This window comes from Leptopilina heterotoma, unplaced genomic scaffold, assembly GCF_015476425.1.
Source record: "Leptopilina heterotoma isolate Lh14 unplaced genomic scaffold, ASM1547642v1 Lhet_64, whole genome shotgun sequence".
Classification (NCBI taxonomy): Eukaryota; Metazoa; Arthropoda; class Insecta; order Hymenoptera; family Figitidae; genus Leptopilina; species Leptopilina heterotoma.
The window spans coordinates 804,914-830,124 of record NW_025111150.1 but is presented as its reverse complement, the minus strand read 5'-3'; the positions used below and the strand labels follow the sequence as shown (position 1 = coordinate 830,124).

At 23.2% G+C, this 25,211-nt stretch overlaps 2 protein-coding genes across 5 annotated transcripts in view; both read right to left on the bottom strand.

The window, feature by feature from the left end:
• LOC122509895 (beta-arrestin-1) overlaps positions 1 to 1,696 on the bottom strand; it is a 91,523-nt gene extending 89,827 nt beyond the window's left edge. For 2 of the 3 annotated variants that reach the window (XM_043624204.1, XM_043624205.1), the window contains exon 1: positions 1,238 to 1,695. The gene's annotated coding sequence lies outside the window, so the exon portion shown is untranslated. Of the gene's footprint in view, positions 1 to 1,237 lie in introns of all 3 variants that reach the window. The other variant, XM_043624203.1, reaches the window with a different exon arrangement.
• A 3,720-nt stretch (positions 1,697 to 5,416) lies between these two features.
• LOC122509913 (glypican-6) overlaps positions 5,417 to 25,211 on the bottom strand; it is a 191,001-nt gene continuing 171,206 nt past the window's right edge. For both annotated transcript variants that reach the window (XM_043624238.1, XM_043624239.1), the window contains exons 4-8: positions 14,851 to 15,099; positions 13,605 to 13,773; positions 9,818 to 10,220; positions 7,181 to 7,350; positions 5,417 to 6,885 (exon numbers count right to left, since the gene is read on the bottom strand). In XM_043624238.1, the coding sequence (XP_043480173.1) occupies positions 6,557 to 6,885; positions 7,181 to 7,350; positions 9,818 to 10,220; positions 13,605 to 13,773; positions 14,851 to 15,099 (1,320 nt within the window). In that variant the 3' untranslated portion in view covers positions 5,417 to 6,556. The remainder of the gene's footprint in view (positions 6,886 to 7,180; positions 7,351 to 9,817; positions 10,221 to 13,604; positions 13,774 to 14,850; positions 15,100 to 25,211) is intronic.

The window sequence follows — 25,211 nt, the reverse complement described above, 5'->3', positions numbered from 1 at the left end:
TGTATAATTTACTTTTTTTATCTGCAAAAAAAGAATTGAACTCGTTTTTTTCTCCAAGCAACATTGACATTACACGAGGAGCAATTCTTTGATAATATCTTTTCTCAATCTAAAATTCATATTTTACTACTCCTTTCATAAATTAGAATTTGAAATAATTTCTTTTATCTACTAATTAAAAATAGAAATTTCCCTTTAAATGTAAATTTCCTCAAGCATCTTCACAAGAAAAATTCAGTTTGCAATTTAAACTGTAATTAAATCCAAATATTAAAATTCCGTGTAACAAATTTTATCTCTTTTCGAGAAGTGCAATAAAAATAAAAATAACTACATAATTTTCGTTTCACAATATTATCACAACTTGTTTTTTTTTTGAGGAAAAATGTGTTTGAATTATTTACAATGTTCTTTAGAATTATATTCAGTAAATGAATTTCAATTGTTCGGTATAATTATACGTTACCATAATTACTATCATATTGGAAGAAGAAAAGTTCTCTAATTACTTTAATGTAAACGCTTGAAATACTTCAACTTTTTTTTTCATGTCAAAAATCTAAAGGCAAAGTAACAATAGCCCTTTGATGTCGTTAATGTACAAGTTTCCGAGGTCAATCAGAAATCTATAGTTTAAATCCGGAATGTTTTACACGACTATCATTTCATTCCCATGACTCATTTTTTTATGATGAAATTCCCATCATTCCTCTATGGCAAAAAGGATCAAGAAATCAAAGTATTCAATTTCTGATTTGATAAAACACAATATTTTAAAAAAAGTAACCAATGCGGATATTTTGAATGTATAAATTCGATGCAACAACACAACTATCAACTCACGTTGATTATCACAATGTTTACGTGCACTTTGCAATGCTTTACAACCTATTACTTGTTTATTTAACCTCGTGAATGCAATCGATTCAATGCGGACGCCCTCTCCAGTAATTTGTCACGCTTTCCAAGTGATTCATAAAAGAAGAGATGTGCACGAGGATTCAAATTGTTCCAATATCTTGGAATTTGTGTAGGACATTCCTCCTAGGACAATGTGCAATGTGTTCGAAATGGGAGAAAAGTTAACCTCAACATAAGAAGACAAGAACGTTGTCCGGAAGGTCGAGTTAACACGTGCACGAGGTAAAATTAAGACTTGTCTACTAGGCCACTTGAAACACTCAAAATATCCGCATGAAAATACATTATATGAAACCGGAGCGGTAAAAGACCTCACCCAAAGTTTTCTAGCGTCGTGACCCAAGAAGGCTTCGAATATCAATGCACTGTCAATGATGATTTTCTTAACATAAAAACCAATTTTCACAACCGGCACTTTTCTCCAAGCGATAGAATTTTTCTTCAATGAAGGACGCGAAAAATACAAAAGACCGAGACACTTCCCATAGATATGATTACTGTTCGAATGCAATGCACGCACTACGTCATCTTTTCACTTTACAGCGCCACGAGGAATAGACGAACTAGCACAATAATCTCTTTCTTTCTTTTTTCATTAATTCCACAATTTTTAAACTCACTTTTATCACGAATTCACACGTCACTGTATTTTCTTTACAACGATAAAGTGTTTTTTTAAGAATATATTTACTGTAAACAATGGGTATTGTAATGTTAAATGGGATAATTGTTTGGAAGTGGAGTTGGAAGTCTGCCTTCTCTCATTGTAGTTCCGCGTTTTCCCGCCTTGTCGCCACCTCTCAACTGTGGTCGATAATTAAGATTGGTACCCACTGTCGGTATAGCGGAAAATGTTAGAAAATTTAAATTTTGCTTTTTACGAAATTAAATATTTGAATAAATAAATATTTATATAGTAAAATAAAATATTCAAGTGATAAAATAAAGAAGTAGAAACAAAGGAGTAAAAAAACTGTTGTAATACTTTTTACTACTTTTCTTACATTAAAAAAAAATTGTTCAAAATAATTCAGAAATGATAAACATTTCTAATATGAATTATAATAAATTTATAGTAAATTAATAGTATAATAAATAATACTCCACAATAAATAAAATACACCAGGAAAATATTTAAATATTGAAATTTATTCAATAAGTTGAATCATTAAATAAAATTTGATATCGCTACTACATTATAGAAAAAGCACGGAATTTGTTGTTCCTCTGAAACATTTACAAGGTTTCTATAGAAAAAAAAAAAAAAATTAGAGACAAATAAGGAAAATATCGCTCCTTAAATATTCACGACTTTCTTCCTTATTCAGAGTAATAAAAGAAAAAAAAATTCACTGTTCGACTAACATAACATGGCATGAATTCAATTTTTCTTTTTTTTATAACAATAGCCACAAAATATGGCACACATTTGTTATTTTTTTCAGAAAGAAATTACATATACAACTTTTTTCTCTCTCAAAGAAAAAGTTCACTACACTCTTTCCTCACGCAACTCGAATGACTTTTTAAACAATTTCTTCAATGTCTCCACGTATCACGCAAGTGGAATGGAACAACGCATTACACAATTTTTTTTTGTTTTTTTTATACAAGTTTCCCATTTTTTTATCACAATGTACAGGCAGTATCAGGTATTCCTTATGTAACAGAAATATTCACAGGATACACAGTTTCTTTATATCAACAGAGATTCATCAGACTTGAATTTAAGGTTTAAAAAAAGGGTCTAAAATTTTCTATAAAATTCTGAGACTATTTCTCTAGTTTGCAATTTTTTTAGTAAAATTTTAATTTTTTTATCTGATTCATAATCAAAATATTTGTAATTTAAGTTCATGAATTCGTGAATATTCCAATTTTTTTATTTATTAATATTAGTTAATTTATTTATTTTTTATTTTATTTCATTCATTTTCAATTGTAAATGTTTTTAAACTTTTGAATGTTCAAATAAACGACTATTTTTGTTACATCTTTTAATTAATATTTCTATTAAAATTACGTTGTGTATTTAAAAAATGAATTCTAAATCGTAGATAAATTTGTTACTTTTCTTCCCAGAAAAGTAATTTTAGAAAAAATTAAAACAGAAAAAAATTCGTACTTTTGAACATTCAAAATTTTAGAAAAATTTCATAAAATTTACCAAAAATTCTGAACGTTTAATAAGGGAAAAATTAAAAAAAAATCTTTTCTCAAATCCCACAAGATAAACGTTCAGAACTTAACAGATTTGACATTTACAAAACACTGACAAACTACTTATCGATAAAAAAAAATTGAGTAAAATGTAAAAAGTTCCAAATATCCAAGAAAAATGTACATATACAATATAAAAGTAAAAAAGAAAATTTCGCGAGTATGAAATTTATCGAAATTCATTTAAATACTAAAAGTGCAATTCACAAAGAGGTTTGTTTGCACGAAAAACAGTTTCGTTCATTCAATATGGTCAAAATGATATTTGACTGGCTGCCAAATCTAACTTTATGAAACTCTGTTGTAATACAAATACAAATACAAATACAAATACAAATACAATCGGCCTATAACTGCGGCAGCTGTAAACTTTATCGAGATCGAAAATGTTACAAGACGAATGTTATCGGTTTTTTTTTTTTTTTTTTTTTTTTTTTTGCTATCGTGGCAAAGTATTGTAACGATAGAAAAAGAAGTGGACAATATTGAAATTACTCCTGTTGTACAAATATGGAAAAAAGTGCACAATGGATATCGAACGAAATTTCCCCCCCGAAAAAAAAGAAATAGAGAAAGACTTCTTAGTTTAAGGCATTTTCAGTTCTGCTTTTACAAACATAAAAATCGACGAGTCAGTTCGTTTAACGTCAATATACAAAAGGATCGTTGTATCCATTGTGTACTTGAACATCGTTAGATCAACACATTCATTCACGCATATACTGAGAAATCGACAATTTTCCTTTGATATCAGACGAAAATCATTTTTTTGTTTGTACAATTTTTTTTCTCCTCATTTCATATTCGGACAAATCGACGAGTTTCACTCTTAATTTCAGACAAATGTGTTCGTGTGTTCTGGGGCACTTTTAATGACGGCGTTTTAATATTTTCACAACAATTTACATTCGTAGTCTCTTATTTTTTTTCATTTTTTTTTGTTCGATTTTATTTCTTTTTTCTATTTGATTTTATTTCTCTTTTTTATTTCTATTTCTTTATTCGATATTATTTCTATTTTTTATTCGATCTTATTTGTTTTCTATTTTCTTATTTGATTCTATTTTTATTTTCTCTTATTTTTTATTAAATATCTTAGTTAATTATTATTTTCGATTATTCTTTACGAAAGATAAAGATAGTAGATAATAAACTTTATTTATTTATTTATCAACTTTAGTAAAGAATATTTATACATTATTGTAACAAAAACAAAAAATTTAAAAATATTATCGTATCGATAGAAATTTTAATAGAAATTTATCGAGAAATAAAAGAGAGAGATAAGAGAAAAGAAGAAAAATTGTTGAGAAAATAATAAACGCTCGAGTCTATTCTAGAAGGGAACACCTAACACCTATACTTTTTACATTACACATTTCTAACTGAATTATTTAATACAAAAGAAAAACACCTCTATTACGCTCGATACTATTTTTTGTCAAACTAATTTGTTCATGAATTTCTGTACACTTGGAGCACGATACTTTCCATTTTTCAAGTACAAATATTACATTGCAGACATTTTGTTAGAAACATTTTTTTAAAAACCCTGTATTTTCGAAAATAATTTTTGACTCGAAGCAATTTTTTGCAAAAAGAAAGAAAGTACAATGTTGAAATTTCAATTAATTTCCTGATGAATAATTGAAAAACGAACTAAAATAGAAATATTAGAAATTAATGGAAATTTACAAAATTGTACCGTATTTTTATAAAAAGTTTCGAATTAGAGAGTAAAAAAAAATCCCTAAAGTTTTGAACGTTCAAATTCTTCTCTTTTTCGAAAAAATACTAAAATAAAGAGTAAAAATTTTTTAATTCTATCCAACTTTTTTATCTCAAATTCAAATATTATTGAAATTAAAAGAAGTAGTCTGAACGTTCGAAACTAAGGACATAAAATTACAATATATAAACGCCTAAAAGAAATAAGTTAATTAAATTACTTAAAATAAAATAAATACGTTTTTTTTAATACAAATTTTTGAAAAAATCTCTGATATTTTTGAATAAAATTTTTGAAAAAGATTTTTTTAGTTAGAATTCAAATTCGGTTTATAATTATTGCTTCTGAAAAATTAATTTCCTAACATGTTTGGCAAAGACTTGGTTTTCAATTGGATAATCCTATAATTATATAAATGTCGATTCACAAAGTGAATCAAAATATGTACGTTTCTTGATAAAACCATTTTAAAACGTAGTCGAATTATTTTTATATTAATTTTATATATATATTTATAATATAATTACAAATAATTATATATTTATATATAATATTAAATTTTAATATTTCACTAGATTTGTAAGACATCTATCGTATGCCGAAGTTTATTTTCGTCAAGATGGTGTGGAAGTTTTTTTTTTTTTTTTTATTTTTTACGGTCAAGTCCGCAATTAGGACCACTATTTGACTTTATCACAGGAGTCAGTTTTCGACCGCATACTGACGCCACACTGACGCTTTATTTATTTATTTATTTATCTTTTTAATAAAATACCAAATCTAATAGCTAAAGACTAAAGAAGGAGAGTTACGAATGATTCTTATATATACTATATATTACTTTTTCTAAAATTCACTGGACTTTTTCTTTTCTTGTTTTTGAATCACTGGATTTTCTTTTTTTGGAAAATCGTCGGATTTTATTAAAATTAAAAACAGCAAATTAAAAATACTTTTGAAGAATAATTTACGAGTCGATTAAATAAAACTATCTACTATTTGAGGGAATCTACCGCATTTGATGCTGTAATCGTTTTTCGAAATTTCAGTACTTTTCAAATTTATTTATTATTTAAAAAATTTAAAATACTTCCAAAGATTTCGGGAACGATTCGTAGTTCTCCTTCGAAATTTATTTACAAATTTGAAATCGATTAGAAACAAACTCGAAATTCTGTCAATGCATTAGAATTTTTTTTTGTCTATTTTTTTTAAATTGTGCATTATTGTCGCAGTTTGACGAGAAAGTTTCTATCTCTCGATTTCCTTTTTCTCCAGCAAGCGTCGCTTCAAGAACTATACAATACACAACGAACGCTTAATAAATATTCAGTCCCGTTTTTTTTTGCTTTTCGTATACTCAGTTTCGTCAGATAAAGTTAACGATTTTCACGAGAATCAACGGAGTACCATTATTATCGTCTCAAGTTTTTTTACTTTGGAAATCGAGTATATATAATATTGAAGCGCTTCACAAATTTGTTGAGCCAGCTCTTGTCGTTTTTCCCCCCGCGAAAAAAAAGGATTATTCACTGGCACTTCAATTTCGACGAGTTCACTTTTGTCGATTCACTTTTAATCAACTGAGTACACGGTCCGCTTTCTCGATCAGATCGAAACGAAATAGTTCGAAATAAAAAAAAATATATATTTACACAATATTATGTGAATTTAAAATCCACAAAATCACAGCCACTCGGTAAGACAACCGCCAAACCACATAACAGCTATTGGGAAAAGATACGTCGCCAATGCCCTCGATAGCGACATCTTCTGCCTCGGCGCACCACTGTCAACGGACGATGTTTTGTTGACACTCGGCGTCTTCGGTTCAATATCCACTCGAGGTGTGATATCCTTATGAACCATGGGAGGTAAATTATTCTTCGGAACTTCGGGAACTGGCTCCTGATCATAGCCCGAACCTTCCTCTCTGAAACCGTCCTCGTCATCTGTTATTGGATCTTCCTCGGCATTGTCTCCAGAACCACTTCCGGATCCATACCACGATTCTTCTGCAAAAAAAAATTTCCCCAATTAGAAAAATTATTTTTCTTTACAAAAGCATTCGTTCTACAGAATCAACTGTAGAAAGTCTACGAAAAATGTAAAGTGTTCTTTTTTCACCATAAAATATTTCTTCAGTAATTGAATATTAAATTTCCCCGTTAAAAAAAAAAAATGTTTGAAAAAATATAGTCTCGCAGGAATCTGATAATTAATGGCTGTTTAGAGGATTGTTTCATTGTTGATAGTTGAAACCAGGACAGAAATCAAGACAAGATCAATTCAATCTGCAATGCAAATTACCTGTATCGATCCAATCAACGTCGTGACCATTGTAGGCAGAGCGTAGCCTATTCGTAATGGTCGTTAGTTGAAATAGTTGTTCTCTAACTATTGCGGGCCTGGGACCACCTTCTCTCACTTCTGGATTTAAGGTTTGCGTCTCACCATCCGAAGACACTGGATATATGTATCTAAAAAAAGAAATAACAGTTATAATTTAGAAAAAAAAATAATAAACACATTCCAAACGTGAAATCAATTCAAAAATTCTTGACGAAAAGGAATTTTAACATTTTCATATTCAACTGAAGTTTTATTTAATCAAAAACATATATTTAATTGAGTATTAATATAATACTGGCGAATGTTACGCGTGAGAGAGCACGAAACGTGGTATTGAATTTATTATTATTATGCAAATGACAAAATTTTTTATTTTTCAATATTAAACTTCAATTTTTGAATAAATTAAAATTTTTAATTTCTAAAAATCCACTAGCTAAATTATTATTGGAAATTGTTTATTATTTTCTAGAATTTTAATAAAATTCTTCGAAAAAATTCAATTTTCAAAAAATTTAATTAAATTCTCCCCAAGAATTCAATTATTCAAAATTATTATTCAAAATTATTCAATTATACAGAATTCAATTTTCAAAAAATTTAATTAAATTCTCCACAAGAATTCAATTACTTTTAATTTAATAAAATTCTTCTCAAGAATTCAATTATTTTCAAAAATTTTAAAAAAATTCTTCTCAAGAATCCAATTATTTTTAAAAATTTGAATAAAATTCTTCTCAAAAATCCAATTATTTTCAAAAATTTGAATAAAATTCATCGAAAAAATTCAATTTTCAAATAATTTAATAAAAATTCTCACCAAGAATTCAATTATTTTTAATTTAATCAAATTATTTAATACAATTTAATTATTTTAAAAAAATTTAATAAAATTTTTCTCAAGAATTCAATTATAATAACAAATTTTAAAAAAATTATTCAAAAAATTCAATTATAAAAAAATTTAACAAAATTCTCCCCAAGAATTCAATGATTTTTAATTTAATCAAATTCTTTTCAAGAATTCAATTATTTTCAAAAAATTTAAGAAATTCTTCAAAAGAATTAAAATTTTTACAAAAACTATAAAGAAATTACTTAAAAGATTAAAATTTTTTTATGAATAATTTTAATAAAATTATTAATTGAAATTAGGATTAAAAAAATCGATTACATTCTAAAAATTTCAGAAATGTTTCAAAAAGTGCAATTTTTGCCAAAAACTTGAAGTATTCATCAAAAGAATTTAATTATTTTCAAAATATTAATAAAATTTTTAGAATAGGTAAATTAAATTTAAAAAAATTATAATAAAATCCTGAGAAGAATTCAATTATTTTCTATAAAATTTTTTTATAAATTTAAAAAATCAAATTTTCAACTACAATTATTAACAGAAACGATTATTTTAAAAATTTGAAGAAATTCTTTGTGAAATTAAATTACTTTAAAACTTTTCAATTAAAATTATTTTAAAAAAAAATTATTTTTTTCAAAAAAATTTAAATTAATTTTTTAAAACGTTTTAATTATTTTCAACAATTTTAATAAGAAACCTTCCAAAAATTCAATTTTGTAGTTTTATAAAAAAAAATAGTTCGCCGGAATTCAATTATTTACACTCAAATTTTTATAAAATTTCTCAAAAAGAATTTCAGAAAAGAATTTAATTATTTCCTAAAATTTTAATAAAATTCTTCGCCAGAATTCAAATATTTTTATAAACAACAAAATTCTTTGCAGAAATACAATTATTTTTAAACAAATTTGAAGAAAATTTCTCCAAAGAATTCAATTATGTATTTTTCAAAATTTTAGTAAAATTCTTTATAAAGAATTCAATTGTTTTCAAAAATGTTTGATAAAACTTGTTGAATTTAATTATTTTCAATAGAATTGTAGTTAAAATTCTTTGAAAGAATTAGATTATTTTCAAACTTTTTTTAATATTCTATACAGGAATTAAATTATTTTAGAATCAAAATTATAGAAGTTACGAACATTATAACTTTTTAAATCAAAAATGTTTCGAAAAAATTCACCTATGATCACAATATTTTTTTACAAAAATAGCATCACTAAATTTATTCTATAAATCTGAATCAGTAAAAATTAAAACTAATTAGAACAAAAGTGATATGAAGTTTGTAGGAATAATTTTTTAATCTAATAATGTTTAAACAAAAATTTTTAATTTAAAACAAGACATAAAAAAATATATTTCAGTTCAACTATTTAAAAAAAAACTTTGATTGCATAACAATAATAGAGAAATAAAAAAATATTAGGAAATAAAAAAACAAACAAAATCAACTAAATTTCAATTTCGAACGCAGATATTCTGAATATAATGATTATTAAATAATAGAGAGATTATAATTTTATTCTAATAATTATTCAGTAAAATTTTTCTTCTTCTATAGTTAAATGAAAATTTGGTTCAATTGTTCCTTTTGAATTTTTAGATTTTAGATATTCAAAACAAATATTATTCAGAAAAAATTTTATATGAAAATTTTGTTCTATTGTTCCTTTTGAGGGAATTTTCAGATTTTATTTATCTAAAGGAAGGAAAAAAATTGAGAAAATACTCACTTATCTACATGTGTGCCATTCCAACATTCCTTCGTATTACTGGGAGGAACCACCAGACCATCATTGCACAGCTGATACGGTAAATAAACCCAAAACTGTTTCGAATCTCTGATTTTCTGTTTGATCTCCTTCACCAATTTATCAAGCATCACCGCCGTTGAGGAACGATCTTCCGACATTAAATTTTCATCATAATTCAATGGCTCCAAATCAATGTCTTTACTCCGTCTTCTGCGTCGCCCCAATTGGGGACGTCCACAGCCAGCAAATACTTTTTGCGAAACCTCGTGACTATTCTCCTGAAAATTCATTATAGCCTCGGAAATTTTCAAATTTATCGGCCGCACCAACATTTCAATATTAAATGGACCCAAGAGTCGATCGGCGACATTATTGACAGCCTCTGAAATCAGAAACATTTCAATTACATTTCCATCTAGATTTCCATTTGTATAACAAATAACAAACATGAATTTAATTACACGAAATAATGAATTTTATATAAATCGCAAATAAGAGAGAGAGAAAATATCCATTTCCAAGTATAAAAATGCATTGGCTAAATCTTGTACCATTAATAAATTCCGAGAAGCTCATATTAATTAAGAGATAAATTGGAAGTTTTTTTATCATCAAGAGTTACTCATCGCATTTGGCTTTCTTTAATTGAAGAGAGAATTATTCGAATAAAGAAAATTATGCAAAAGAACCTCAAATTTCGCCTTCTTTTAGTCGCAAATTATCAAAAGAAACCGCGACTCTCTGAAAATATTAAATATGCAAGAGATTGCCTTAAATGAAGTAAACAGAGTGAATTATTAAAAATAAAGAAATGTTTTACTCATAGTACGAAATGAATTAAGGCGCCTGAAAAATTAAATTCGCTTCTTTTAAAATGTCTGACTTCTATTTTCGACTAATTTCAACGATTACTTATCTATTATCAACTAAATATTTAATTGAATCAAATAATTTTTATTTAAGTCAATTAAATTTTAATTCAACTAATAATTTCAGTATTTGAAGCAAATGCAATTTAATTTACTGAAATAAAAATTATTTGATACAAGAAAATACTTATTTGATAAATAATAGACAAGTAATCGTTTATTTGAATTAAATACATTTCTTTAATGTATAAAAAAATCAAGAGAAGTTGATTTATTAAGAAAAATAATTTTATGGAAGCAAAAATTTGTTTTTAGGGGCGTCTAACTATTTAAAAAAATAACTAGATTTCAGCGAACTTTACACGATTATTTATAAAAATTTTAATAAAATTCTTGAAATATTCAATTAATCTTAATAATAGAATAATAGAAATGATAGAAAAAATGATAGAAAATGATAGAATAATAATAGAATTTTTTAAAAATTCAATTATTTCCCAATTTCCCAATTACTTATTTATACAAAAACCCAATTACCATTAAAAAATAGAACTGGAATATATTTCCAACGTAATTTTTTAGAATTTTAAATAAATTTTTTCGAAACTTCAATTTTTTAAAAAAAATTTTGAATTCAAATATTCTTAAAATTAAATAATTAACAGAAAATTTAGAAATTAAATTATTTTAGATGCAAATTATACCCTTAAATGCTGCTTTTTACGTTAATTAAAACAAATTTGATTATATCTCTCTTTGTAAAATTCAATTATCCAATTATTAAATTAAAATTCTTTAAAACTTCCATTTTTTTCAATTTCTAACGAACTTCTCTAATAAATTTATTTATTTTTAATTCAATTTAAATTATTTATTAAATATTAGTAATTATTATTTGGTATAATTTAAATAATTTCAAATAATTATTATTCAATTCTAATTTTAGTGATTTTTTTTAAATTCAAGTATCTTTAAATAATTGAATTTTAAAAAGATTAAAGTGGCAACTTTTATAAATAATTGAATTTTAGAAGGTTTTGAATTAAAATTTTTTAAATTGAATTCGAATTGATTTTCAAAATTATTTAAATTTTTATAAATTACTGAATTTCAATGAATTTATAATTAAATTGTTTTTATAAATAATTGAATTACAAAAGGTTTACAATTCTAATTTTTATAAAAAATAATAATTAAATTTCAAAGAATTTTAAATTGAAATTTTCGGAAATAATTGAATTTGAAGAAGTTTTCAATTAAAATCGTTAAAAATTTATTATTTATTATTTTCTAGAATTATAATGAAATTGGCCAAAAAAATTCAATTATTTTCAAAAATGTTACTAAAATTATTCTAAGAAATTTAATTATTTTCAAGAATTTTAATAACATTCTTCGAAAAAATTCAATTTTCAAAAAATTTAATAAAGTTTTCTCCAAGAATTCAATTATTTTTAATTTAATCAAATTATTTACTAATACAATTTAATTATTCTTAAAAAATTAATTAATTGAATTTGAAAAAGTTTTCAATTAAAATCTTTAAAAATAGATGAATTTTGATGGATTTTAAATTGAAATTTCTTTAAATAATTTAATTTGAAATGGTTTTAAAATAAAATTTTTACAAATAATTGAATTTCAGAAGGTTCTGAATAAAATGTTTTTAAATTGAATTTGAATTGATTTTGATTATTGAAATTTTTATAAATAAATGAATTTCAAAGAATTTATAATTGAATTTTTTTTATTTAAATAATTGAATTACAATTAAGATTTATAATTCTAATTTTTATAAATAATAATTGAATTTCAAGGATTTTTAAATTGAAATTTTTGGAAATAATTGAATTTGAAAGGATTTTGTATTGCAATTTTCTTACGATTAATTTTTAATTACCAATTTCAATTAATTGACAATTTCTTATTAAATTTTTTAAAATTCAAGTATACCTTTAAAGAATTAAGTTAAAATTCCAGACTAATTTTTTCAAAGTTTTAATTAATTTCTGTAAAATTTAAATAATTTTTGCAAATAAATGTATTTATGTACCTCAATTTTGGTTCTAATTCTAGAAATTTCATTTTTTTTCAGTACTTTTGATAAAATCTCCTAGCATTTTCCTGATTTTCCTGACCATTGTCAACCCACGTGGGTGAATTTTATAACATTTATGATCCAACGATAATTATTTTTATAATCACATTATTATTTTTATCAATAAATAATTTTTTTTTTTTAACAGAAAACAATATTTTTTGTTAACAAATTGTTATATTTTGAATTTTCAATGAAGAAATATTGTTAAAAAAAAAGATTTCAGCTAAAAATTTGAATAGAAAAAACATTATTTCTGCATTAACACAGTTTTTCCAAGGATATCAAATTGAAAAAAAAAAAATTAATCAAAAGTGTTGCGAACAATTTTTTTTTAAATCAAAATACAAAAAATAGAATATTTTTCAACAAAAAATATTTTTTCTATAGGTACTAACACTGTTTCTCTAAGGATATCAAATTGAAAAAAAAAAATTAATCAAAAGTGTTGCGAACAATTTTTTTTTAAATCAAAATACAAAAAATAGAATATTTTTCAACAAAAAATATTTTTTCTATAGGTACTAACACTGTTTCTCTAAGGATATCAAATTGAGACAGAAAAATTAATAAAAAATGTTGCGAAGCAATACGTTTTGATTAATTTTTTTGTCTCAATTTGATATCCTTAGAAAAATTGTAAAATCGTTGATTATAAAAGTTGTGAACTTCATCCTGCATTTGATTATTAAAAAAAAAATATACCAGACACTTATTCAAGAATCGTTAATTGCTTTAAAGTATATATATATATATATATATGAATATATAAGCGATGGAAAATCAGAGAAGAACTCACCGACAAAATGATTCCATTCAGCGTCAAGTGCTGCGTGATGTGCGAGGCAGCCCTTCATCACATTTGCGCACATGTCACTACACGCCAAAACATTGCCAGGAATCCCGCTGCAGGACGGACAGGCCGTCATTCTCGTTAATGCTGCAGCACACTCGGCTGATGGTTTTAGCTGCGACAACAAGTTTATTACAATTATATTAGGAATAATTCAACGGTACATGCTTCTGTTCTAGATAAATCAATTTCATTCTCGCGGTGTTAATTCGTTTATATCTCAAAACTGAAAGCTTTTCCATTCCCTATATAGGTACTGACAAGAGGGCTTTATACCGTTTTACAATAAACAAAAAGGGTGATTCGAATAAATATATACCTATATACATACACCGACTATATAGAGCTTAAAATTCAACAAGTTACAGTTTCAAATAACCAGTTTAAAAGTAACAAAAAAGTCTGCTAAACGAAAAGCCTTTGACTCTAAAAGCTTTTAAATTGAATAGGTTGTAAAGATAAAAACTTTCATCCCGAACAAAAACGATAATCGAATTAAATGCACGAAGATTATCGTACGGGGGAAAATTAAATAATCTGTGGACTTAAATAGCACACCTTTTCTGCACAGCTTGCAATTATTGTAATTTCTAAAATACGTAAATGTAATTATTTTTCTTTTAAAGTTATTTTTAGAATAAATTAACGTAATCTTTAGGGTTTCAGTCTTGGGGTCGATTATGAAATTTCGTTTCTATTTTGGCTCTTTATTTTCACGTTGATAGATTTTTATTTCCATTTGGATTTTTACTTTCTCTTTGGCAAATTTTTATTTTCACTTTTACTTTAATTTTGATCGATTTTTATTTTCAACTTTCACTTTCATTTTCACTTTTAATTTGGTCGATTTTTATTTTCATTTTCATTTTTATCAATTTTTAGTTTCAACTTTCATTTCCATTTTTTTTACTTTGATCGATTTTTATTTTCACTTTCATTTTCTCATAAAAATTAAAAATTTATCAAAGAGGAAATGAGAGTGAAAATAAAAATCTATTAAAAAGGAAATGAAAGTGAAAGTTAAAAATGAAAGTGAAAATGAAATTACATAATTGACTCCCAGTAATTAATACAATAAATAATATAATAATAATAATAAATAAATGAAAAGGACTATTTAATTTAAATTTTGATTTTAAAATTTTTTAAATTGTAATCTTTTGCAATTTATTCATTTTTATTTTAAACTTACCGTTTGCATATTTTTCAGGACATCGGCCGCGACATTGAGAGCTTGACTGAATGCTCTCGTGGCGACAAATGACCTTTTAACTTGATTTCCTAATTTCGAAGGCACATCTCCAAATGGTCCCATTTCTTTCATGTGCATTCCAACACACTCCAAGTACTTTGCATCGAAAGTATACTGACTATTCAGTACAGTAAACATTTTCTGATAAAGGGTATTGAAAAAATTGTCCATCACATCGTCCAAGTCAACCTGCAAACAAAGAAATAAATTAATCAATTGGAAAATATCTAATTATTTTATTTTCATTAAATAAATAATTATTTTGTTATGTATTTTATTATACTACCAAATGTTACGCGTTAATTAGAAATTTTAAAGAACTTACACGGAGAGAGAATATATATTAAATTTTGTAAAAATATTTTCAAATTGGGGAAAAAGTGCGACAAAGCGAAATTTTGATATCAAAAAATACTAAACTTTAAAAAAACTTATGTGAAATTTAGTATAATTATATCAAATATCAAGAATATTAATTAAATTCTAATATAACTTTACTAAATTTCATATAAGTTTTTTTAAAGTTTAGTATTTTTTGATATCAAAATTTCGCTTTGTCGCACTTTTTCCCCAATTTGAAAATATTTTTACAAAATTTAATATATATTCTCTCTCCGTGTAGATTTTAGAAAAATTTTAACAATTCAAATTCTTCTGAAATTAGCTATTACATTTTTTAATAAATATTTAATTAATTATCAAAAATAATGGATTTATAGAAGAATTTTAGTTAAAAACAGTAAAAAAAAAGGAATTTTGAAAAAGTTAAAAATCATTGCAGAAATTCAATTATTTTCAAAAGTAATATAATTCTTATCACAAAATTTAATTATGTTCAAAAATATAAAAAAATTCTCGTCAAAATTTCAATTATTTTTGTAAATAATAAAATTCTTCTCTTCGAAATTCAATTATTTTCAAAATTTTAATAAACTCTTTGGCAAAATTTCAATTTTTTAAAAAATTTTCTAAAAGAATTCATTTATTTAAAAAAAAAATTTCATAAAATTCTTTAAGCAGACATTTAATTATTTTCATAAATAATAAAAATTTCACAGGATTTCAAGTATTTAAGAATTTTTTTTTATAAATTACTTCGCAATAATTCAATTATTTTTATAAGTAATAAATTTTTCACAGGAATTCAATTATTTTCATAAATAATAAAATTGCTCTAAATAATTCAATTATTTTCAAAAATATTTTTTAAAATTTCTTTGCATAATTCAATTATTTCAAAATTTTTTTTTTTTAAATTTCGCAGTAATTCAATTATTTTTATAATGAATAATTTTCTCTACAGAATTCAATTTATTTAAAATTAAATTAAATTACTAAATTAAATGAAATTTAAGAATTCAATTATTTAAAAAAATTTAATTATTTTTATAAATAATAAAAATTTCACAAGAGTTCAATTATTTATGAATTTTTTATAAATTTCTTCGCAAGAATTCAATCATGTTCATAAATAATAAAATGCTTTTTAGGAATTCAATTATTTTCAAAAATTTTATGTTAAAATTTCTTTATATGAACTCAATTATTTTCTAATATTTAAAAAAAGTCTTCGCAGTAATTCAAATATTTTCATAAATAATAATTTTCTCTAAAAAAATTAAATTATTTTAAAAAATTTTAATAACACTTTCTGAAACTATTTCTTTTCAAAAATATTTTGATAAAGTTTCTTTATGTGAATTTAATTATTTTTAATACAATTTCAATTAAATTTCTCGAAAAAATGTAGTTATTTTCAAAATTATTAGAAAATTTTAATTTTACACAATTTTAATAAAAATTCACCTATAAAAGTTAGTATCGTAAAAATATAAAAAATTTAAAGAATTTCAATTATTTTCATAAATAATATAACTCATCACAGATTTTCAATTACTTTTAATATACAATTTTAATCAAATTCCTCGAAAAATATAAATGTTCTTATACATTTTATTACAATTTATCAAAAGAATTCAATTATTTAAAAAGATGTTGATAAAATTCTTCATGGAAATTCAATTTTAAGAAAAATTCAATTATTTTGATAAATACCAAAATTCTTCCCAGAGATTCAATTATTTTCATGAATTTTAATAAAATTCTTTGCAATATTCAATTATTTTCAAAAATGTTTAATTAAAAAAAATTTCATTTAAAGTTTTATGCAATAATTGAATATTAATTGCATTATAGCTTAAATTTTTAGAAATAATTGAATTTTGGGAAAGATTTCAAATCAAAATTTCTCAAAAATTGAATTTTTCATCTACTTTTACCGTATTAATTGACAATTATGTATAGAGTTATTAAAATTTTTAATTAAATTTTTTTTGAAATTATTTAAAGTTTTTATTTCTTAAAATTTCTTTTAAAAAATAGTAATTGAATTTGAATGAAAAAAAAATTTTAAAGAAGTTACAGTAAAAATATTCGTATGGAAAAATAATAATAATTAAATATTTATTTAAAAAAGAAATTATTGATGTTTTCGAATAATACAATAAATCACAATTAAAGAAATTCGTAAATAAATGCAATAGAATACTTTTTGAGTATCTAATAATTTGAAGAATGAATCAGAATATTCTTTAGAGCCAGAAAAAAAATCAAAATTTTTTCTAGAAATCACGTAAAAGTCAGGGAATAAAAAAATTAAAATTTTTGTGTCAACCCTGTTGCAAAAAGAAGATATTTTTCGCTCTTGGTTCACAATCTACTATTTTACAAAGTATCTCGATCCACCATTTCAAAAAAAAATTAAATTAGAATTATATTTTTAATTTTTTACCATTATATGTTTAATATTTATTATCTACTTCGTTTTCTCTAAAAAATGGTTTTTAATTACTGGTTATAATGGTTTTTAATTTTAATTAACTAATAATAATAATAATAATAATGAATATGATTAGCAACGATGAAGAAAGAAATTTTTCAGTAAATAATATCGCAGTCGATAGAATATATAATGATCGATCATCAGGAAAACTCAGAACCATCATTTTAGTTTGACGTAACGAATTATCCTTTCCTCTAAACCAGTTGTGGCAAATTGTAAATCATGCGAAACACGTTGCCTCTGTTTATCTCCTGGGTTTCGTTGCAATCGCGCACACACCATACTAAAGAGATGTTTTATAAATGAGTGTTGATTCGAGGATAATAGTTGCACGAAGCACGAACGTACGCGAATAATTTCACTCATTAATGAAATGTAAAGGATGTTATAACAATGAAGAAAAATTAACACCAGCAGCACCACAAAAATGCGGTTGCAAATAAAATTCGACACGCTCATTAATTATTATGTCAGATGTATCTATAATGGATTTCACGAAATTAGTTCCTTTAAATTCACGCTTTTTAAACGGTACTTAAAAAATAATTGTTAATAAATCAGTTTCATTATTGATACTTGGAAAATAATAATTATTAAATCCGTTTGAAACGGTACTTAAAAAATAATTTAATTTTTTAATTGTGTCTCCAAAGCAAGAGACCCAAATAGCAAAACAAATAAAGAAACAATAAAGAAAGAATTTTATTTCAATTTATCAAAATTGTATTTTTGCTACTTTTTACTTTTTATCATTTTTTTTTTAATTGACGAGCGCGAAAAGAAAAGAATTTACAAAAATAGTAACAGACATTGAATCTAGAAAGTTTGACAATTAGTATCAATTAATTTCAATTTTCGATTCACTTTAGTTTGCAATATTTTTATCATCTCCTATTTTTCAGAATTATCTTTAGTTTTGGAGTTAATTTATTTGATAAAGGAACTTATATTTAAAATCTCACTTAGTAAAAATAAAAAAATCATTATAAAATAAAAATAAAAAAAAACCATTAGTAGCTCTTTCTGAAATTAATTATTATTATTAATTTATTATTATTTCATAATTAATTATTATTGTTTATATTTTCAAAAATTTTAATATAATTCTTAGCAAGAATTCAATAATTTTTATAATTAATAACATTCTTCGGAAGAATTAAATTATTTTTATAAATAGTCAAATTCCTCGCAGGAATTGAATTATTTTCAATACAGCTTTAATAAACTTTTACGAAAGAATTCAATTATTTTCTAAAATTTGAATAAATCCATTAAAACAATTCAATTATTTTTTTTTAATAGTAAAAACTTTTCAACACATTCAATTATTTTTAATTCTTTTAATTTTTTTCCTTCTCGTTTCCTTCTGGTTATATAAAATCTTTTTTCTTTTTCTTTTTTCTTTTTTTCTGTAAAATTCCTTAAAAAATTCATTAATTTTCAAAACGTTTAATAAATTTCTTGAAAAATATTCAAATATCTTCTTCAAAACTTAAGAAATTTCAATTATAATTCCAAAATTTAATAAAATTTAAAAATTAATTAAAACAATTCTAAAATTGAGTTAATTTCCAAAAATTCAATTATTTCTAAAATTGTATATAAAATTTATTTTAAAAATTCAATTATTTTCAAAAATTTTAAGCAATTTCTTGTGAAATATTAAATTATATTCTATAAAAATAAGAAAATGATAAAATTTGTTTATAAAAATTTAATTATGTCAATTTTTCAATAAAATTCTTTGAAAAATGAAATTTCTTTTTATAGAATTTAAAAATTAATTTTTCAGAATTTTAAATACAATTTCTTTAAAGAATTCAATTATGTTCAAAAATCTACAAAAATTCTTGTCAAAATTTCAATTATATTTATAAATAATAACATTCTTCAGAATTATTAGAAAATTCTAGAAAAATTCAATTATTTAAATTAAAAAAAAAAAATTGAATGTTTGTTAAAATTGAATTCTCATAAAGAATTTTACCAACAAATTTTTAAATATAATTCAATTCTTTTGACAAATTTTAATAAAACTTTTTAAGAATAATAACATTTTTCGAGAAATTCGATTAAAATATTGTATAAAAAATAATAGAAATCCTGCAATGAGTTTTATTATTCATGAAATTAATTAAAATTTTCCCAAGAATTTTATTAAAATTTTTCTAAAATAATATTGAATTTCGGAAAAGAATTTTCTTATTTATAAAGACACTTGAAATTTTGACAAGAATTTTTTTTATCATAATTGAATTTCTGCGACGAATTTTATTATATTTACAAAAATAATTGAATTCTTGATAAGAACTTTGTTAAATTTTTTTTAAATAATTGAATTCTTGCGACGAATTTTATAAAAATCTTTTTTAAAAATTGATATTTTTCGAAAAATTTTATGAAATTTTGTATTTTAAATAATTGAATTCCTGGAAAATCTTTATTGCTTATGAAAATAATTGAATTTTTTCGAAGAAACTTGTTAAACATTTTGTAAATAATTGAATTCCTTTGAAATTTTGCCAAGAATTTTATTAAAATTTTTAAAAATAATTGAATTTCGATGAAAAATTTTTAATTTTTGAACACAATTGAAATTCTGCGAAGAATTTTTATAATTTTTGAAAATAATTTAAATTTCTCGAATCATTTGTAACTTTTCCAAAAATTCAATTTTTTTTTAGTATTTTTAACTAAAATTCTTCTAACAATCTAGTATTTAGGAAAATTGTAAAAATTATTCATTAAATAATTTATAAGTCATAATTTTATGATAGTTCTTGAAAAATTAAATTATTTAAAAAGAAATTATTGTTAGAAATAGAAAAAATTGAAGGTTTTGTATTAAAATTTGTGGTAATTTCATACTTTACGAGTCAAATAAAAAAAAAAACATCAAAATTCAGAGTTTTTTCATGAATTTTAAAAATTCAATTTTTTCCAGTACTTTTACTTAAAATCCCTAACTTTTCCCTAATTTCCCTGATCAATTTTACTTTCCCTGACTTTTCCCTGAATTGTCTGACTTCCATGACCTGTGGCAACCCTGTTCAAACTGCGAACAGATTACCGGAATACAACGGATTTTTTCTAGTTCGGAATGAAAATAAAAATAATTAAATAAGTTGTTTTAATGCTTCTTGGATTATAATTTCGCTTTTTAACCCATTGTCTCAAAAATACTTTTATAAAATTTGCTAATTATTTTCTCACACTAAAGTAAAAAAAGTAAAAAGCAAAAAAGTGCAAATGATAAAACGCAAACTAAGGTTGAAACTGAATTCTCGTGTTTTAAATTTATTTAATTTATTTAAACGAGTAAAATTTTGCAAAGTTGAAACATAACTTTTGATTGAATGAAAAGAAATGTGTCTGATAAACGGAGGAGTGTTTCACATGTGTCTCCAAGTGAAGAACATTCTCCACTTTGTGATATGAAGTTGATTGTATTTTAGAACAGTGTGCTCCTGACATTTCAGTTTTCATGCGATTATATAGTAGTCTACAAGTTTGATAACTATGTATATATATTTGCAATTGTCTGCCCCTGTCGTTTCAATACGACAATGTACAATATTCGTCTGGAATGTGAATTAACAGAGAAATATGTATATTAATATAGTGGCTTGCATCCACTAATTTTAGTTCATGATCATCTCGTAATCATACAAGCATAAATCGATTGCTTCAACAGACAAGCCTACGAATATCAGAGAAGCGATAGCTATATGTGTATGTGTATTAACTGCGCGGGAATCACAAATCCTCCTCTTCTGTATATATACATTACGAAATTCCAATTCTAAGGTTGATCAAACATTTTGAAATTCTCATTTGTATGAATCATTTTCTTCATATTTTTGCCCAAAAGCAAATATTTTATTTCTTGTTATCTTTTTTTTATATTCGCATAAATTTCTATATGGTTTTTTTTTCTCTTCAATAATTTTTCACTTCTTGTTGACTTTTGAAGATTTTTCAAGATTTTTCAAGATTCTTGAAGATTCTTGAAAATTGTGAAATATTTATAGTTTGGATTTAAAATTTCTGCGATGAGTTTCATTAAATTGTGACACGCACTGAAGAAAGGGACCTAAGTTAATATAGCCACACTAAAAATTTTGGTAAATATTCATCTTATGAAACGTAGTTAACAATATTTTCGAAAAGGCTTGAAATAAAATTTTTTATAATTAATTGCATTTCAAAGGGTTAACTATTAAAATTTTTATAAATACTTCAAATTTCAAACGGTTTTAAATTAAAATTTTCATAAGTAATTGAATTTTAAACGACTTACAATTGAAATTTTTATTAATAATTGAATTTCAAAAAGATTTACATTGAAATTTTAAAAAATTGAATTTCAAAATGTTTCAAATTGAAATTTTTATGATTAATTGAATTACAAAGGGTTTTAAATTGAAATTTTTAATAGTAATTCAATTTTAAAGGAATTATAATTGAAAGTTTTGTAAATATAGTTGATTTAATAATTTCAAAGAGTTTAAAATAAAATTTTTATAAATAATTTAATTTCAAAAGGGTATGCACTGAAATTTTTAAAAATTGAATTTGAAAATGTTTATAATGATTGATATTTTTGAAAATAATTGAATTTCAAAAGGGTTTGACCTAAAATTTTTAAAAATGGAATTTTAAAATTTTTACAATTTAAATTTTCATAAATAATTGAATTTCAAAAGGGTTTACATTGAAATTTATAAAAAAAATTAAATTTTAAATGTTTAAAATTAAAATTTTTATGATTAATTGACTTTCAAAGGATTAACTATTGAAATTTTTATAAATAATTGATTTTCAAAAGGTTTATAAATGAAAATGTTATAAATAATTAAAATTTTAAAAAGCTAAAAATTGAAATTTTTACAAATAATTGAATTTCAAAGGATTAACAATTGAAAATTTGATAAATAATTAAAACTTTAAATGGCTTGAAATTGAAAATTTTATAAATAATTTAATTTCAAAGGGTTTATAATTGAAATTTTTAAAAAGCAATTAAATTTTAAAAAGGTTTACAAATATAAATTTGATAAATTAGTTAAAATTTCAAAAATAGTTCAATGCAAGTATTTATAAGTAATTGAATTTCCAAGCGGTTTACAATTGAAATTTTTAAAAATAATTGAATATCAAGAAGATTCAAATGGAAACTTTTATAAATAATTGAATTTCAAAAATTTTTAAATAGAAATTTTTTAAAGTAATTGAACATTAATTTGAAATATTTATAAGTAATTGAATTTTAAAGGGCTTAAAATTGAAATTTTTATGAATAATTGAATTTTCAAAGGGTTTGCACTTAAATTTTTAAAAACTGAATTTCAAATTGTTTGCATTTGAAGTTTTCATAAATAATTGAACTTGAAACGGTTTATAATTGCAAATTTTATAAATAGTTGATTTTCAAAAGGTTTATAAATGAAAATTTGGTAAATAATTGAAAGTTTTACAAATAATTGAATTTCAAGGAATTAACAATTGAACTTTTAATAAATACTTAAATTTCAATGGGTTTTTAAATTGAAATTTTTCCAAGTAATTGAATTTTAAGTGGTTTAACATTAAATTTTTTATAAGTAATTGAATTTTATAAGTTTTTCAGTTGAAATTTAAAATAATTGAATTTCTCAGAATTTTAAATGGAAATTTTAGGAAATAATTGAATACGAAAAAGTTTTGAATTGGAATTTTTGTAAATAATTGAAATTCAGTGAAAAATATAGAGATTAATGTTTTTATTTTAATGATTATAGTGGGTGTAAAATTGACAACACTTTTAGTAAATAAAGCCAGTGACAAATTTTCAAAAGCAAATCGATTTAAAAACAATATGTTAATAAAGGAAAAATTGATAAAAATTTCGAAAATTAAAAAAAAAAAAGAATGCCAAAGAGAAAGTAGAAATTATTGAATGAAAACGTGAAAAATAGTGCTGAGATTAAAACATTATACACTTATATGGAAGAGAAATGAAACTCTCCATATAAAGATGAGGGGCACATGGTATTAATTTTAATAGTATAGCATTATATCGAGCTGAAAAGTGGGAGATATTTTTAGATTCAAGAATTTTATCAAGAAACGGACGATTGCGTATACGTCGAAAGTGCATTGATTAAATTCACCGTGGCACGCGATACTTTTATATAGCTTTTGTGTATTATAAACGATGAGATAGAGGGTAGGGGGCGAACAACAACTCGCATATAATTGCGGTGAGCCAAGCATGAAGACAAAATGACGGAAAAGTATAGTACGAACCATAAAAAGCAAAAGGGAAGACAGATAATTGTACTCAATAATGAATTTTTCCAACTTTATGAATATTAGTGGATATATTTTCAAATGAAACGATTCACCTGGGAAAAATATTTCTTAAGAAATTAAAGAAGGAAATGCCTAAATAATTACCTTCGGCAATTATCATATTTGAGAAACGATTCGTTTTCATTTTCAAGAAACCTCATGGGAGAGTGAAGGAAAAAAAAAGAAGAACTTCGTATATTACGAAAATTCACAGGGGGAAATGGTCAATTTTTACCAATTACTGCGTATTCGCCTGACAAGTTTTATTATAAAAATATAAATAATTTTCTAGTTTTATTTATTTATTGCTTAGAGAGGAAGGATTGTATTTTTATTTTATTGTTACTACTTTCGATTTGAATTTTATTATCAAAAATGTTTTTTAAATTATTATTAATTCTTAACCGAGAAAATGTTTAATTTACAATATTTATATTTTTATTCTTTATGTTATTTTTAAAAATATAAGAGCAGAAAAAAATTCGCTTGCGACAAGTTTAATCATGAAAATAAAAGTACAAAAAAAGCTAAAGTTTTGAACGTGTTCGAAAATACAATTTTAAAAATAAATATAAATACGAAAGTAAAAAAATAGAAATAATTTTAAATTATATAGATAATTTATAGAAAAAATGCCGCATATTATTTAATGATATGAGTGAAATAGACATAAAGTTGAATTGAATACTTTTCAACAACTTTTGCGAAGAGTATTATGGAAAAAAAAGGAAGAAATTTGCCTTTGAAAATTGAGCTTTAGAACTGGTGTGAAATTTGATTTACAATCGCTCTCAGCTCCCGTCTTTCAAACAAAATGTGAAATACGAGCAAAGTTCGCTCCAGTTATGTACTGATGGCGAATGTAAAAAAGGACCTTTAAGAGCAAAAAGATTATAGAACGATTGAAATGCTGAGAAATGTCAAGGGAATTTAATTATAAACTTTTCTTCTCTAAACTTTACTTACACTTTTAGTTTTGATTTCAAATCCCACCGAGTGCGAAAAACACTCGTATTTCTCCCCGCACATAATTTAAAAAAAAAATAAAATTAATTTCTACTTTGAATTTTTTTTTCATTTTAAAAAATTCTCGTTTAGAAAATAAAAAAATTTGAAAGAAAAAAAT